This window comes from Coenobita brevimanus, chromosome 95 (assembly GCF_032717465.1).
Source record: "Coenobita brevimanus isolate Jiangsu-jjx chromosome 95, ASM3271746v2, whole genome shotgun sequence".
NCBI classification, from domain to species: Eukaryota; Metazoa; Arthropoda; class Malacostraca; order Decapoda; family Coenobitidae; genus Coenobita; species Coenobita brevimanus.
The window spans coordinates 9,535,348-9,551,786 of NC_137048.1; the positions used below are offsets into that span (position 1 = coordinate 9,535,348).

Genomic DNA, 16,439 nt, shown 5'->3' on the forward strand with positions numbered 1-16,439 from the left:
GTGTGTGTGTGTGTGTGTGTGTGTGTGTGTGTGTGTGTGTGTGTGTGTGTGTGTGTGTGTGTGTGTGTGTGTGTGTGTGTGTGTGTGTGTGTGTGCCAAATAGCTGGAACATTTCTGATCTGATTTTAATGAAAGTTGGTGAATGAGCTGAATCATCAAAGAAGTTGTACTGTTTTTGAAAATAGATCAATGGTTAAGGTTACATGGCAGTGTCAACTTAAACAGTTTTTATCTGATGTAGACTAAACTTCGTGGAAGGGTTCAAGTTAAAAAAAAAAAGGAAAAAGATATTTCTTTATGAGAACAATCAGTCAAGGTAAAGGTCACTCGGGAAAGGTCTAAACTCAAGGTCACTGGGGAGTCACCTCAAACAGTTTTGCAGTTATTTGAACCAAAGTTGGTGAAAGTGTTTAGCGTTAGGCAAAAATGGCGTGATTCAATTTTGAGAGTAGTCTGTCGAAGGTTAAGGTAACAAAGCAGTGTCAAATATTCGGTTCAAAGACCAGTCTGTGGGTACGAATGCTGCAGTGTTAAGTTGCTTCTTTTTTTTTTTCTCATTTTCAGTATTGTTCTCACCTTTTCTCTACTGTATCTTTCAATGTCTCCTTGTATTTTCTAATTATACGATCAGACCATTTACACTGTCCTGTAAAACTTCTTGCATTTTCGCGCTCAAACATCCCTTTGTATAAAATACATTTTCAGTTAGGCTTTTCTCAAAACTGACCTCACTCTATTTATTCCGTGTACTTGTGCACTACTTTGTTCTTAAATTGTGAATTATTATTATTTTTTTTTTTTCCTGACACTACCTCCAGTCGGACCATCACCATTTTCTCTGTCACACTAAACGATGTCATTCAGAGAACAGCTACTGGCTTTTCTATTTAGATCACCCACTGTTAAGCTCCATGATCAGTCCTTTTCAACACCTTCTTTGTTCTGTGGTTCATAAACGATAGTCAGAGCCAATTTCACCAATGCGAACCTAAACTTGATATACCGTATGTGTAGGCACACTTTAGTTAATACATTCGTGAGTCTTTCGTCATCTATTTACTGTTCATCAACAAACAAACCACCACTCTACTGCGTCTTTGGGCGTTCGGAATATACGTACTACACGTTCCCATTCATCCTTCCCACTCAGCTTGGTCTCATGCAACACCATTACATCATACCCTACCTTGTTAAAGATGCGACCTATTACGTTTCTATATTCTCCCATTTGCAACCTCTGGCGTTTCGTACCGCCACATAATACTGCCTAGTTTTTTATTGGGATTTAGGCAGATATTGGTTCCAGATCCGAGGCTTGTTGTGTCCTTTATAGTAGTCTTTAGAAAGTAAGTGGATTCGTGGTTCATAGTACCTCTTCCCTTACAGTTGATAGCAGGAAATATGTTGATAGTATTCTTTCGTTCATAACCATCGGGATGAAAATGCTAGGCATACAAACATTATATAAGAAATGTGTTGTATTTTAATAATTGAGAGAGAGAGAGAGAGAGAGAGAGAGAGAGAGAGAGAGAGAGAGAGAGAGAGAGAGAGAGAGAGAGAGAGAGAGAGAGAGAGAGAGAGAGAGAGAGAGAGAGAGAGATTTACTTATTAGTGTTCCGCCCGGAAATGAATACAGGATCTGAATAGGGAATTGCTAACCGCGTAACCACACTTCAGTCTTATGTAGTAACTGACAGGTGCAGTCCCAGACAGAGGAACCTGACGGTCTCCAGGTGAAGAATGAAAGTTACTTCCACCCTTTCTAGACGGTTGGTCGTTGCCTAGCCATCCTCGTAACTCACACACTCGAGTCGTTTAATAACCGAGCTATGATAATAAACTGATAGGATGTTTACCCATTGGTGTTTTACATTATCCAGGATAATATCACAGGTCATAATTAAAAGTGATGGTCTTTGAGAGAGGTGAGGTTAGTGAATGTACAGCGAGGTTGGATGGTGAGGAATTGGAAAATGTGAGTACGTTTAAGTACTTGGGTAGTGTGATGAGTAAGGATGGAGGTTTGGAGGGTGAAGTGCTTGAAAGGGTACAGCAGGGAAGAAAGGTTGCTGGTTCTTTGAAAGCAGTGATAAGAAACAGGGAAGTGAGCATAGAAGTGAAAAAGTTACTACATGACAGTATTGTGATACCAACTCTAACGTACGGAAGTGAAGCTTGGACATTGTTGGAAGGACACAAGTCAAGAGTGAGAGCAGTGGAAATGAGTTATTTAAGAGGAGCCTGTGGAGTCACGTGGAGAGACAGGCTGACGCATGAGGAAATAAAGGAGCGTTGTGGTGTGGATGTGGATGTGATAGGAAGCGTTATGAGAAACACACTGAGGTGGTTTGGCCATGTGGAGAGGATGGAGGGTGAAAGACTGACGAAGAGAGTGTATGTGAGTGAGGTGGAGGGGGGAAGAGGGAGGGGGAGGCCGAGGATGAGATGGAGGGATGGGGTGGAGAGGTATATGAGAGAGGGGGGTGTGAGTTGGGAGCAGGGCAGTGAAATGGCGGGGGACAGGGCGACTTGGAGGCGATTTGTTTGTGGCCACCCCAAACGGGATTGAGGCGTCTGGCAATAGATAGATAGATAGATAGACATTCGTGTTATAATTGAGGTCTCATATCGTGTGTCTTGGTAGTCGGGGATTCATGACGATAATCTGCTCAGGTTTCAACCTGATTCACTCATGAGTTATAGTCCCTCACAATGGTAGTTAAATCGCAAGTAATAAAATGACTGAGATAACATGTTGAAGCTATCTCTTATGTTCCTTATAAAAGTCCTGATAATGTCAGCCATATGTAACCTTGGCTTCTGACGATGCAGTTGTTAACATGATGGGAGTGCATCTGACACATGGGTTATTCTGAACTATATATAGATGCATCAGGTTCACTCTTGTAATATTCATGGATATTTTTATTTTGCAGGAGTGACAACCATTCGAGCTTTCAAGAGGCAGGATTCCTTTATCCTTACATCCCAAGCAAAGATTGACAAGGCACTCAGAGCTCTGACCACCATAATATTCTGCAACAGGTCAGTTGTAAGACTGTACTACACAGAAATGGGAAGTTTAAAGGTACTAAACAAAGATAGGGTAACTTCTGACACTTTAGTGCTTTTGTTATCTGCTAAGTCATTGCAAACTCCGCCATCTCGTGTGATTTGCATAGCTCCTTGATTCCAGGCATTACTAGGTTGTACTTGATATGCGAGTATCTATGTATATTATTTAACAACCATAAATTCTCTCTTCCTGTCTGTGCTTCTATCTTTTGTATGTGTCCGACTCTGGGCAAAGACCTAACACTCTGTTCCCTGAGGCCCAGCAATCCTCATACATAAAGTCATATCCACATGTCGCTACATTGGCGCTAACACCCACAGTCCATATTGATATACATGCTAGGGCTGTCTCAAACAGATCAGTTGTATTAGCAGGGGTGTTTTTACGACATGTCGGCTGGTCATATGGTAGGTGAGTGAAGTCTGCTTTTAACAAAATTCAGATCCTTAAACCAGGAATTCGACCTTGGCGTCACGGGGGACGTGAATTTAAGAATTGAAAATGCTTGATATTGCTCGAAAGTAGAGACAAGGAATTGACTTGTGAAAATCAAGTAGTGAGTTTTACTTTATTCTGGCTTACTTCGCCGATTCTCAGAGGACGAGAATTTATCAACTTTCTCAACAGTACACAGCAGAGACTAATTACTCACGAGCGCTGTATGTTAGTACCGTTAGCCTCTTGAGAGAGTGACTCCATCCCCGACAATCAACAACTAATACTACTAATAATGGACAGGTTCTTGCCGGTGCTCAAGTCCTGGCTGGCACAAAGGATTTACGTTTAATACAAAAGAACTGGCCTAATACAAGTTGTGAATAATATAAGGAGTTTGTGCAAACTAGGAGCGGCAGATTAAAGTAAGCTTAATGTGGAGAAATTAAACACGATTCTAATTACATTAATCTCAAAGAAAAGAACTGTAAATTTATTGATTACAGTAAAATAAATTTACGTTATATGAGTCTCAAATTGAACTCAAAAGGGGAATTCACGGTCACAGAGGGACTCATGACTTCAAATAAAGGAAATACAATCACTTGCTCATTCAAAAGCTGATCAGACTTAAGCCTAGAAAAAAAAAAACGGAAATACTGGTCAGTGGAGGGAATGGAGCTGAAGCTACGAAAGACTAGGTGTCTACGTGTTGAAACACCAAGCACTGCTAATAGCTGCTAAGCTCACTTCGCCGATCGCCGTCTAGGTGGAGATCCAAGAAATTGCTGTACAACGGAGACGCTGCTCTCTACACTGGGCACAAATGATCTTACTCTCGAGGCGGTTCAAAACTAAGTTCAAACTGGGAAAGGGGTGAGAGATGACCATGTTCACCGGAAGTAGGCTTGGCCTAACTTCAACGGTCAACGGAGAGAGGGCGAACGATATACACACGCAATAAAATCACTCCGTGAAAGCACTAATGTCTTGCATAAGACTGGTCATTTATGAAACAGTGACAAATGTTCTGAAAACCATCCCGATCGAAGTGCATACGAGGACGGTTGAACTGAGTGATGCCCAGTGGGAATTCCACTAGAGTTCGTGGTTTTCTCACCAAAGTACAATGTCACGAATTTGTATAAATACACCATCGCGCGAATTCGTGACAACTGGGCCCATTGGGACTGCAGGCCACCTCTCTACTGACTCGGCCATTGCTGTCACATCTATTTATTTATTTATGTCTATCTATCATCGAAATCTCTATTTTCCCACCAGGAGTGTATGGGACTGGAACCAGGGTACGTAGTTCAAACTCTTAAGGCCAAAGTGACTAGTTGGTTCTCCGTGAGTGGAAATGTGTGGGCAATTAACCTCTACCACACCTGTAATATAATCCTTATGAACCATATCCATCTGCAGTACCTTAACCCACTAGAACACAAAGTGTCTATTTCTTATTTAGATCGTCATCATCCAACGTATTATGTGGTCTCCTAGGCTACAGGAACCCGTTTGGTTTGTTACTGGGTGTAGTAATCTGAAAGCAGCACCACACAAAGTGAGTGGATAGTAAATATTCCTACTTACCTTATAATACACTAGATTGAGGCATAGGTACAGAATAATACTCTGGATTTTTAAAAAGTCAATATCCATAGACGTTGAAAAATCCGTGACAACCTGACATGGCCACCACTGAAATGTACGAGGTGCTACGCAGAAGCGGATTAAGGACTGAGTTTGGTTTGCTTAAAAAATCACCTGAGTGACAAAAAAATAACACTTCCGTAAAGAGACAGACCCCACTACCACATGAGTGGAGGTAGGGACTTTTGCATGCAAATAAAACCCAAGGAAATTATTTGATGAAACCCAGGACCTTGTTGGATCCAGATAAGTCTGGAGAAAATGGTGATCCAAAAAGTTAGCTGGAGAATATTAGTTTCTTTACACTGCGAGCACTTCTAACAGAAGTATTGGTTAGTTGATTCTATTACTATAGTCATTCTTCTCTAGCCTGACCCAGATTTTCTTCCTGTTGCACCTCATTTCACGTAATTCGAAAGCAGAATCAGACAGTACTGCTGCTCTGCATTCTTTCAATGGCGCTTCTTCGTGTTTAGTACCATTTTCTAATGTACAGTAAATCTGTTGTTACAACCCAGCAAGGTGGATAGATGGTAGTTTTAGGCCAAGCTGAAATATAATGAGTATAAGGCAACAACTGAGAAATCTGGGTAGTGGAAGAAGGTCTAAGAGTATAACTAAATCCACACGACTCTACTCTAGTATTACTGGTGCTATAAGGACGTACATTAATGAATAAAATTTTAACTAGACAAAGAAGCTGGGATCACTCAAGACTAAAATCTGAAGAACGTATTTTTTTTTTTAATCTTCCCCCGTAGAAGAGTTTAACTGTTGTTTCCAGTGTCTTCAGAAAGAACTTTAGTTAGACTCTTATGACCCATAATTGGCTACAGTTCGGCAACCTTAATTCTTAAAGTTGGGGTTATAACAAAGGGGTATTTGTACAAAGTTTGTATTCCCTAGAGTATTGAAAAGCAAGTTGGAGATTCGAGCTTTGGCATATTTAAGACCTTTTGAAGAGGTGAAGGGTGTATGTTAAAGAAAGCCCTCCTTGGGAAAGATGCTGTTCGTTCTGGAACAGATACTTTTAAAGTCCAGTAACAGTCAGTATTATAGGACAGAGTAGTAAATGAAAATAGAGCCGGACCAAAATTTATTTCCAAACGTATAACTCTGCCGGTGTTTTAGGACTGTTGTTGTTAATGCTGAATCTACAGTTTCACTTGAATGTGAACGCAGTGGATCACAGGAAGCTGGCCGCTTCAACAGGTGTTCCACAGTTCTCGCAGATTTCTTGTTGAGATTATGTTCAGGGATTGGCTTGTGATACCTTGGTGCACGAGGTGAGTAAGTGCTTTCTGGTGTGAGGGGCTGCATCGCACTGTGGGCACAGTGGATGATTGTTTGTGAGCCGTTTGATACTGGTAATGCAGCATGGAAGAGTGGTGGCCGCATCACAGACTGGCTAGGTGCATTTGTTTCTCTCACGAAAGGTTAGTTTCTGATGGTTAGATATCTGGTGGTCGTTCATGAAGGGTGCTGGTGACTGAAGGTTTTTGAATGGCAACTGTGGTTTTGTGTTTATGTAAGTGTTTATAAAGTGTAATTCTGGGTGGGGGATGAGGGATGCCGTAGAAAAACACCAAGTTCAGAGAAAGAGCCCGAGCTATTCAATGTTTCGCCAAGCTGGCTTCTTCAGAAACGGCATATGATGGTAGCAATAAGTGACTAATGTACAGTACTGGGTCCAAGAGAACCAGTGACAAAGCTAAGCTGTAAAAACAATGGTTATGAAACACTGTAACTGACCTAGCCTGGTTTCCTTGTGATGAGCAAGAATGCCGATGATTCATTAGCATAAAAATCCTTTATTTTGGATAAAACTATCAAATTTCTCATAATAAACAGATTTCAGATGCATTCTTTCGCACAAGTCATTAGGATATCCAGTGAACAAGCCTTTTCCCATGTTATTTTATGGTTCGTATCCCACGTATGTTTGAAAATTACATTATTCAAACTAACTGTTTTATCATTGTATATTTGCTAACATATATAATTTTTCTATTCCTCAAAATGCTTTTTTTTTTTTTTTTTTTTTTTTTTTAATGACCATTCAGTCTCAATGTGGCACTCACTGAACACCAGCCTGACGCTGTCCTTGTCTGATCCTCCCAACGCTTTGCCAATCCTCATTCGTGGTAAAGGCAGTTTTCACCACTTCTTTCCTATCTCATACATTATGCGAGAAACACTGTGACATTGAGATGTTTGGCAGTGCAGTTCAGTTGTTCATCTTTACCGTATATTCTGTTCTTCTGTATAATTTCTAATGCTTTCCTTTTGCTCTATGTAGGGAGGGTATTTTAAGTCAGCGAAAATGTTGAAAATATAGCCATACTCTTCTTGCAAATACTCCTCCGACCATAACCTCAAAGCTTTTAGATAAAACCCTATCGGTATGACTAATCCCTGCTCTCTCCTCCCGATTGTTGCTAAATAAACGTGCACTAGCTCGTTTTTGTTGCTCTGTTTTGTAAAACCTTTGAACTTTAGCACAATTTCCTCCTTGATTAAAATCCCACTAAGATATGGTAATCTTTGGTCATGCTGTAACTCCACAGTAAACTGAACATTTATAGTATTGTTCCTATAGAAATGACATCGAATAGGTTAGGTCTTAGGTTAAAGATCACTGCCTGGAAATACAGCTTTCAGGTGGTATCAAGAGAGTTCTACACAAGATAAGCACAGACGACCGATATTAATCCAGTATGATCACTGTCGTGTTTAGCGGGTTCTTCACTATGGGCTTGTATCAGATTCTGAAATCATTCTGTTATGCTATGCGATCCTTTCCCTGGGTGGTATTAAAGTACAGGCATGAGCAAATTTTCACTAACAGTCGTCTGGCACCAGATAGTCTTGCCTTCCATAGTTCTCATTCCTTCAAATAGGCAGAGTATCCTTTCTTCCCCTACTCTTCTGTTGTGCTCCTCATATTTTTATCACAATAAACAGCCCATGGGACAGCTTCCATCGCCACAGTCGGCAGAGTACTATGGGCGAACTTTTGTTCATGGTAATACATGTTTCAGTACATAAAGAATTAATTTACATTTCTTGTCGCCCTTCCCTGCGTATCTACATTCTAATCTACAGCTTTTCCTTCCTCCTTCTCTCCTACTTACCGTACCTCTCTTCCCACTTGCCTATCAACTCCCTTTCAACCTACCTGCATACCTACCTAATTGCCTACCTTCCTGCCCACCTCCCTACCCGACATCGGCGCTTACCTAACTGCCTATTTATCGACATGAATACCTGCCTACTTCCCTACCTATTTCTTTACCTACCTGCCTGCCTGCCTGCCATACGGCTCTCCGACATTCCCGCCTATTTAGCTACGTCTGTGCCTGGCTGCCCCACATCTCATTCTATGTCCATGCTTACCACTTAGCTTAACTCTCTACCTACGTGACTAGCTACCTCTTTGCATAACACCCTGCTAGTCTACTTTCATATACTAGCTCCACCACCTTATGACGTACGACATGATCCATATTTATAAAGTATTGAACTTGCCAGTTTCCAGTGCGTTGCATCAAAATTGTGATGAAGGCATAAAATACTGCGTTCAGAATTACCTTCTCAATTATTCCAGTATTATGGTTATCTATCCGTCTATCTATAGCCAGACGCCTTAATCCCGTAAGGGGTTGCCACAAACAAATCGCGTCCATGTCGCCCTGTCCCCTGCCATTTCGCTGCCCTACCCCCAGCTTACACCCCCTCCGTCATATACCTCTCCACTCCATCCCTCCATCTCACACTTGATCTCCCCCTCCCTCTCCCTGCCTCCACCTTACTCGCATACACTCTAATCGTTAGTCGCTCGCTCTAGATCCTCTCCACATGGCCAAACCACCTCAGTGTATTTCTCCCAACGCTTTCTATCACATCCACATCCACACCACAACGCTCTTCACTTCCTTATTTGTCAATTTATCTCTCCATCTAACTCCACATGCTACTCCCAAATAATTCATTTCCATTGCTATCACTCTTGACTTGTGTCCTTCCAACAAGGTCCTAGCTTCACATCCATACGTTAGAGTTGGTATGACAATACTATCATGCAGAGATTTTTACTTCCATGTTCATTTCCCTGTTTTTTAACACTGCTTTCTAAGGACTAAAACCTTTCTTCCCTGTTTTACCTTTTCAACCACTTCATCCTCTACCCCTCCATCCTTACTCATCACACTACCCAAGTACTTAAATCCACTCACTTTTACTATTTCGTCATCATCCAATCCCTCTGTGCGCTCAGTGACTTCATTTCTCTTGAAGACCACAATTTTACTCTTCCCTACATTAACCTGTGGATTCTGCTTCTTACAGACTTCCAAAATAATTCACCGAGCTTTGCTGTTCCCCTTTGTCATCACTTAACTAAACAGTATATATCATCTGCAAACAACAGAACAGGATGATTCCAAATGCTGTCCTCCCTCATTAGGGCCGCTCCAATATGCACTGCCCTACCTTGTATGTCTTTTATAACTCCATCCATATCATCCAGACTGAACAACCATTGCGACATGACACATCCCTATTTCAGTCCAACAATCAAAATGAAAATTTCACTCATTTCACCATTCACACGCACTGCAGCCTTAGCGCCGTCATACATACTTTTCACAGCATTCTACAACTTCCCCTTACTCCATGTATTCTTAATATTTTTCACATTTCTTGTCTGTCTACCCTGTCATATGCTTTCTCCAAGTCCATGAAGAAGGTATTCAACTTCTTTCCCCTCTCTAGAAACTTCTGCACTAAAGACCTTAGGATGAATATTTGATCTACACAACTTCTTCTCTTCCTAAAACCTCCCCGTTATTCTCCAACTGTTTCTCTGCTATTTCACTGGCTCTGTTAGTAAGGATCCTACCAAACACGTTCCCTATTATACGAAGGAGAGAAATGCCCCTGTGATTGCCGCACACTTCTTTTTTCCGTTTTCCTTTGTATAGGGGATTAATTATACCTGACTTCCAGTCCTCCGGGACTCTACCTTTCTCCTATAGCAACCTGCACATCTTCCATATTAATTTTACTACTATCTCTCCCCCCAAGCTTAAGCATTTCACCACACACTCCATCAATTCCTGTGGCTTTCCCCATTTTCACTTTCTTCATTCCTTCCACTACTTCCACTCTACTGATCTCTTCCTCCCTTCTCATCTCCCTCCTTCTCCCAGCCACTTCTTATCCACTTATATTTGCACTACATTCATTCTCTGTGTTTAGCAACTTGTTCAAATGTTCTCTCTATCTGCTCACTTTTCTCTCTTCTCCACTAGAAATATACCATTTTTACCTTTCTCTCCCCTACCAACCTCTGTATCACCCTGTCTAACTCTCTGTACCTTCTTCCAGAACATTTTCTTACAGTCCCTCCACTTTACATTCAAATTCCTTCCAAGTTCTTCATCCACCCTCTCCTTACTCTCGACTCCCTTACTAATCTTCCTGTAAATGAAGATATTTGGTCTTTGGCATTTAACCATTAAATTTTTTTGTCTCTGTTACTTTGGGGTTGACCTGAAAGTGATGGCCAACATGACGAGGGCACAGTATCATCTTGAGAGGATTCATTTGACACATCAATTGTGAAAATTGGCCCATAACTGCTGTCTCTTGAGTGGAAACGACATGGCAGAAAACTCCTGATCTTGTGTCAGCCACCACCATGTTCTCGACTTTGCCTTCAGAATATTGATTTATTTGTTTATTTACGTATGTGATAAACCTGGAATTAAGTAATGTGTTAATAGCTGAGGTGAAATAATCAGCGTATTGTACATGTTAAATATTTTATCTATCCTCACTTGCGGTTCAACAAGTGCTCAAGAGCAAATTCCTACTAATATTCAGCATAAAATAACTTTCAGAATGTAAAAAGTGGTGATTTTAGTGAAAAGACGAAGTGACATTTGTGGACCCAAGTTTTTCTCTCCAAAATTATGATTCCCATAGTCACTTCCTAATATTTGTTTCGTCTCTTTTGCAGGTGGCTGGCGGTGCGGCTAGAATCCATTGGTAATGTCATAATCTTTGCAGCAGCCATCTTTGCTGTGGCCGGGCGTGGCTCCATCAGTCCGGGCATTGTCGGCCTTTCTATCACTTATTCTCTCAGTGTAGGTCTGATGAAAGAGGAGTGCATGAAAGGTTACTTTAAAAGATAATGTAGAGTTACCTGAGGTGCGCATGTGGAGTTAACTGTGGAGTGGTTTTGAAGACTGACTTCCATATGAAGTTGCCTGAGAAATACATAAGTGGGGAGTTAATAGTGCAGTCCATTTATTTAGGACTGTATTCAGAATTATGTGTGGAGTGCATATTAAGTTACCATGTAAGGCATAGGAAATGTGAAAGAGAAAGGGGAAATGTATGGGAGTTAGATGATTTGGAGATGAGACAGACCAAAAAGGAAATGAAATACTGAAATGGGGAAGTATATGAGGAAGGGTTAAGTGTCAAGGATGGAGGGTTCATTGTTGAGAAGTCCAACAGTACCTGAAGCACCATTTGCTTACGCCAGATATTCCCAAACTGTGGTGCATGCACCATAACAGGTAAGCAAGCTGAACTCTGTGGGTGAGTGACACAGAAGCCGTAATAGAATTTCGCCAAATGACCACCTACACGCCTGTCAAAACTAAGCAGACACAGTCGGATCCATCTGGCATGCGCTCTGCCTATGGCATTTTCACTGCATACCGGAATCAAAATATTTGGCAAGCATGTTGGTTAATTCCTCTTATTTGTCTGTTTGTTTGCTCTGTACAGGTCACGATTTGCCGCCAATCTTTCTGAAATTTTTTTTTGAAGTTATCTATCCATAAGCCCTGGAAGCCTATTGTTTCTCATCACAATCGGTCAGAGGCCCTGGGCTGGGTGGAGGGGTTGAAATCCCTGAATGGCCGTGAGTCCAGAAATCGTGATCCAATGGTCAGCCCCGGCACCATTTTTCAAATTTCTAAAATAGAATTTTATATGATTAAATTGAAGGGAAACGTCTGGTGCACTGGCACCGCAATTTTTTGCTTCCTAAACCCATCCTGTGCATCGCAGTGAAGTGCGAGAATTTTTGCCAAACGACTGTGTACATGACTGCCTACATGCCAGTGAAATCTAGCAGACACAATCGGATCCATTCGGCTGGCGCTTTGCCCATGGCAGTTTCATCTGTTTGTTTGTTTGTCTGCTAGATGTCTCAGTAAGTTTTCGATGGATTTCAGTGATATGTGGCTCATGGGCCAAGGATGAGTTGATTAAGTTTTAGTAGTGATCTGACTTCAACACAGTTTTTTGGTTTGTCCACAAGATTCTTTAAAATATTATTGGTGGATTTTATTGAAATATTGTGGATATGTGGGTCATGGGCCAAGAATGAGATGAATGAATTTTGGAGATGATCCAAGCTGTCTGGTATGGGCGTTGGCGGATGTATGCGCTCTGTGAGTGCTGTTTAGTATTTTACTTTGATTCATAGAGACATGGATAAGTATACCTTTTCACCAACTCCGTTTTCTCTTTTTACCGACTAAGGCTATGGGAAAATACCTGCTTTTAGGTAAAACAGAATCACAATTAATATCGTGTTGGCCATCTGGTCTTCACTTGCATGACTAACTATACCCAGCCTACATCCTTTCTCTGCACCTAATCCCACTAATGTTGAGGGTGGCTATCGCGATCTGTTATAGGCTGCAGTATAATACATCTCATCACTGTCGACATTGTTCTCAGTGTCATTTCTGATCATAATGCCATCTTGCCACATATTCCATCCCCATCCTGCATTCACAGCACTGCCATGTAAGGGGAAAGATTAATGTCATTTCGCTGTTGCAACCCTCGTCAAAGGACATGCTAACCCCCTGGTGTGCCAGTCACTCCTTCATCACATCCAACGACTTTCACACTTCCCTAGTCACCGTAAAACAGGAATTCTATGTTCATTATGTGCTAAATATCATCCATATGAGACCTTCTGCCTGTCAGTACGGGAACTGCAGGCCCATAACCAGAGTTTTTGAAGCGGATGGTCTCTACAGGTGAATCTGGATTTGTGTAGCAGGTGGCTGGTCAGAGTTCTGGTGCATACTTGCTATGGGGGTCTGGGTGTAGCCTATGCATAAGCGACAATGAGAAGCAGCAGTAAAATTCTAAACAATGGAAAATGGCTCTTTTTGCACTGATATTAACCCACATGTCCCCAGTGTCCTCAGTACAGTACAGAACTGGACATTTTCAAAAGTTAAGAGAGGAACCCCGAAGTAGTGACCCATGAACTTCGTGACCATGAGCCGATGGGTGGAGGGTGGCTCGGTTAGTACCCTACCAGCATGGTCCCTCACACAGAAACCCTGGGAGCTAATGGACTAAGCACTGACAAACGTAACAGTTTCTTCAATCCTTTAGCACCCAGTGTCCTCAGATGACGGAACTGGGCATTTTCATAAGTTAGGAAAGAGTGAAACCCTGGGGTGGGGACCTGCGAGCCTTGCATGGGTGAGCCAGTGGGCAGAGGGCGGTATGCATGCTACCCTACCAGCACAATCCCTCACACAGGAACCCTGTAAGCTAATGGGTTAAAAAACAAACCGTGAGAAAGTGAACCTTTAGGCAGGTGGGGGGGAGGAGGTTCGTGAGACCCTCTTGAACCCCCTCCCCCCAGCCTCCTGCTACTAACCTGAACTGGGTATGGGACAGCCCCCTGCATGATAGCAAGGATGGGGTACAGTGGCTGGTGACAGTATGCTGTAGTGACCTCATTTATGGCAACCTATATGCCTCTGCCTGTCTACTGCCAGGCTCTCCTGCGACCTCAGACACAGTGTTAGAAAATAGTCTTGGCAAGAATTTCTCAAGCATATAAATACTTACACACAACAACCCAAGCTTTGGCAGCTTAACACAGCTGTTCAGTCACATGAATGCTCCCCCCTTCCTCTCCACCACAATCATGTGTTTCACTGATACCCAACCAACATTCGTGCCTTCCTCCACCATGCAGGGATCGCTTCCTGGATCCGAGGAAAAAACAGGAGATAGTGTCCTGCAAAAGCCTGTGCCAAGTCCTCTTCTCTTGGCTCCACCCCATCACTAGTGATGAGTTGCTCCTTATGCTGTTACAAGGCACAGCAATTGCCCCGAATCCCCTGCGAGTTATTGCTCAGATTCCTGGCACTCCCTTACTCATGCTGTTCAACTCAAGTCTCTAGGAGGGCATTTTTCCTGAAGGAGTGGACCCATATCACCATCATCCCAGTGCCAAAGATTAATTTCTCTGACTTCCATCCTTTCTCTCATTTTCTCTGTAAAATTCCATATTCTCCATGAAACAATGATTTGGCCCAGTCATCACCTTGTAATCGATCCCTCCTACTGCAGATCGTGTCGTCTACCAAAGTCTGACATCCCCTGCCCCATCACTACTCTCCTCTAGCTCCCAGTTCGACCATTATTGCCCCGTTGTTCACCCACCTCCTTCCTCCTGTCTCCCAGGTCCTCCACCCCCACCCTGCCGCCTCCTGTGGCGTCACCTCCTGTGGCGCCACCTCCTGTAAGTAGTGAACTTGATTCGATTTCAGAGGTCTGTCAATGTCAGGTGCACGGTAGGGAGGATGGGTGTCAGGATTAATTTTTGTTCATTGATAGTTGCGGGAAGCTGATAACTATGACTTATATGATGAACTGTTAACTGCTGGACAGTTCATGATTCGAAACTAAACCACTCATGAAATATGTGTCATCCATTATAACTGCCATTGTGTAGAGGGTGTATTGTGTGACATAATTTTAAAAACTTACCATAATCATGACATGCTATTATCATTATATCTTCTGGTAGTGCATTGCTTATTATTATATTACCACCAGTAACTGTGCACAATGGCAATGATCACCTCGTTTGGTTTGTCCTAGCGACCGAACGAAACCTGTGAAGTTCCATACTTATCAGTGTTACCAGATGCGGAGAGCATTACACCGCCTTGCTGGTGGACGGGGTGTTTGTTTGATATGTCCGCAACTGTGCCATTTCCTGCTTGGCCTTCAGTGGTGACGTTTCCCAGGATGTTGAGGATTGTACTGAATGGTAAAAAAAAAAATAGCGAGTGGACGTGTGTCCAGTATGCTGCCTTTGCAATGGCATGGTATTGGTTCCCTGGTGATGTCCCACTCATTTCCATCATGCAGTGTTAAACCAGACAATATATATTTAGTGTGGCAAGAGCCATGAGCAAGAATAAGCCTAAGTACAAGCATGGTGCACAGTCCAACACCAACTGCCACTACCATTGCAAATGCCCAACCACTGAAATGGGGTTGAATTTGCTTAGTGACGGGGCACAGCCATCTGTTTTCCTTCAGCTTCTGCTTCTGGTGTTGATACTGCCATGAATGATGAGGCAAGCTCTTCCAGACGAATCCGACATGGTGAAGCTGAAGATCAATGTGCAGCTAGCTCCCTTGCAGTAATCCATGCAATGCCCTGCTAATGCAATCATGAATAAACCCCTCACCTCTCCAGACCTGATAGCTCAGCCTATCCCCTCGCTTGCAGCAACCCTCTTGTGGATCCATGCCTCCTCCCCAGCCCTGTCTGCTTCGTATTATATCTCATGAAATCATGTACTTATGGCTTTTCCTCCAAGCTGTTCTCTTGCCATCTATGATGCATGACGTCGTCTAGCTTCCACAACTGTCCTTATTGCCGAACATCCACATGCTATTCATCTTAATGTTTCGTATGCTCTTTGCCACTTATCTTTGTTATCGTGGATATTCTTGATATCTTCAGCACCTTAACCACTGTTGGGCAGTTTAGGCTGAAACTTGAGCTTCATGATCACGAAAGCTCCTTCAATATCTCGTCAGGCGTCTGGCTATTGGCTGCTCTCCCGATGTTCTTCACAATGTACTAAGTTTAATGTGGGCACGTCACATGCTTAATGTTCAGGATGATCCCATCAACTGTACCACTGTGGTGTGGGAGAAGCCGGACTCTCCTCTGCTGAATACCACTATGACACACTCCTGTCACACGGCAACTTCACGGAAACCAGGCCCTCGCCGTGCCTGTGTTACACGGAACATCTACAGCTACTCTTATTTTGAAGAATGGTGCGGGCTGCAAAGTGGTACTCACATGACCAAGACCTGCCCTACCCGAACCAGCACTACTTCTCATGCCTCGTCTTTCATGTACCTGAACCCCAGTCATCTGAATTCATAGAACTCTTTCAGAACC

General features: G+C 42.6%; 1 protein-coding gene across 1 annotated transcript in view; it reads left to right on the forward strand.

The window, feature by feature from the left end:
- LOC145413230 (multidrug resistance-associated protein 1-like) overlaps nt 1-16,439 on the forward strand; it is a 682,216-nt gene that overhangs the window by 527,690 nt on the left and 138,087 nt on the right. The window contains exons 21-22 of the mRNA XM_080282961.1: nt 2,937-3,045; nt 11,190-11,316. Of these exons, the coding sequence (XP_080139087.1) occupies nt 2,937-3,045; nt 11,190-11,316 (236 nt within the window). The remainder of the gene's footprint in view (nt 1-2,936; nt 3,046-11,189; nt 11,317-16,439) is intronic.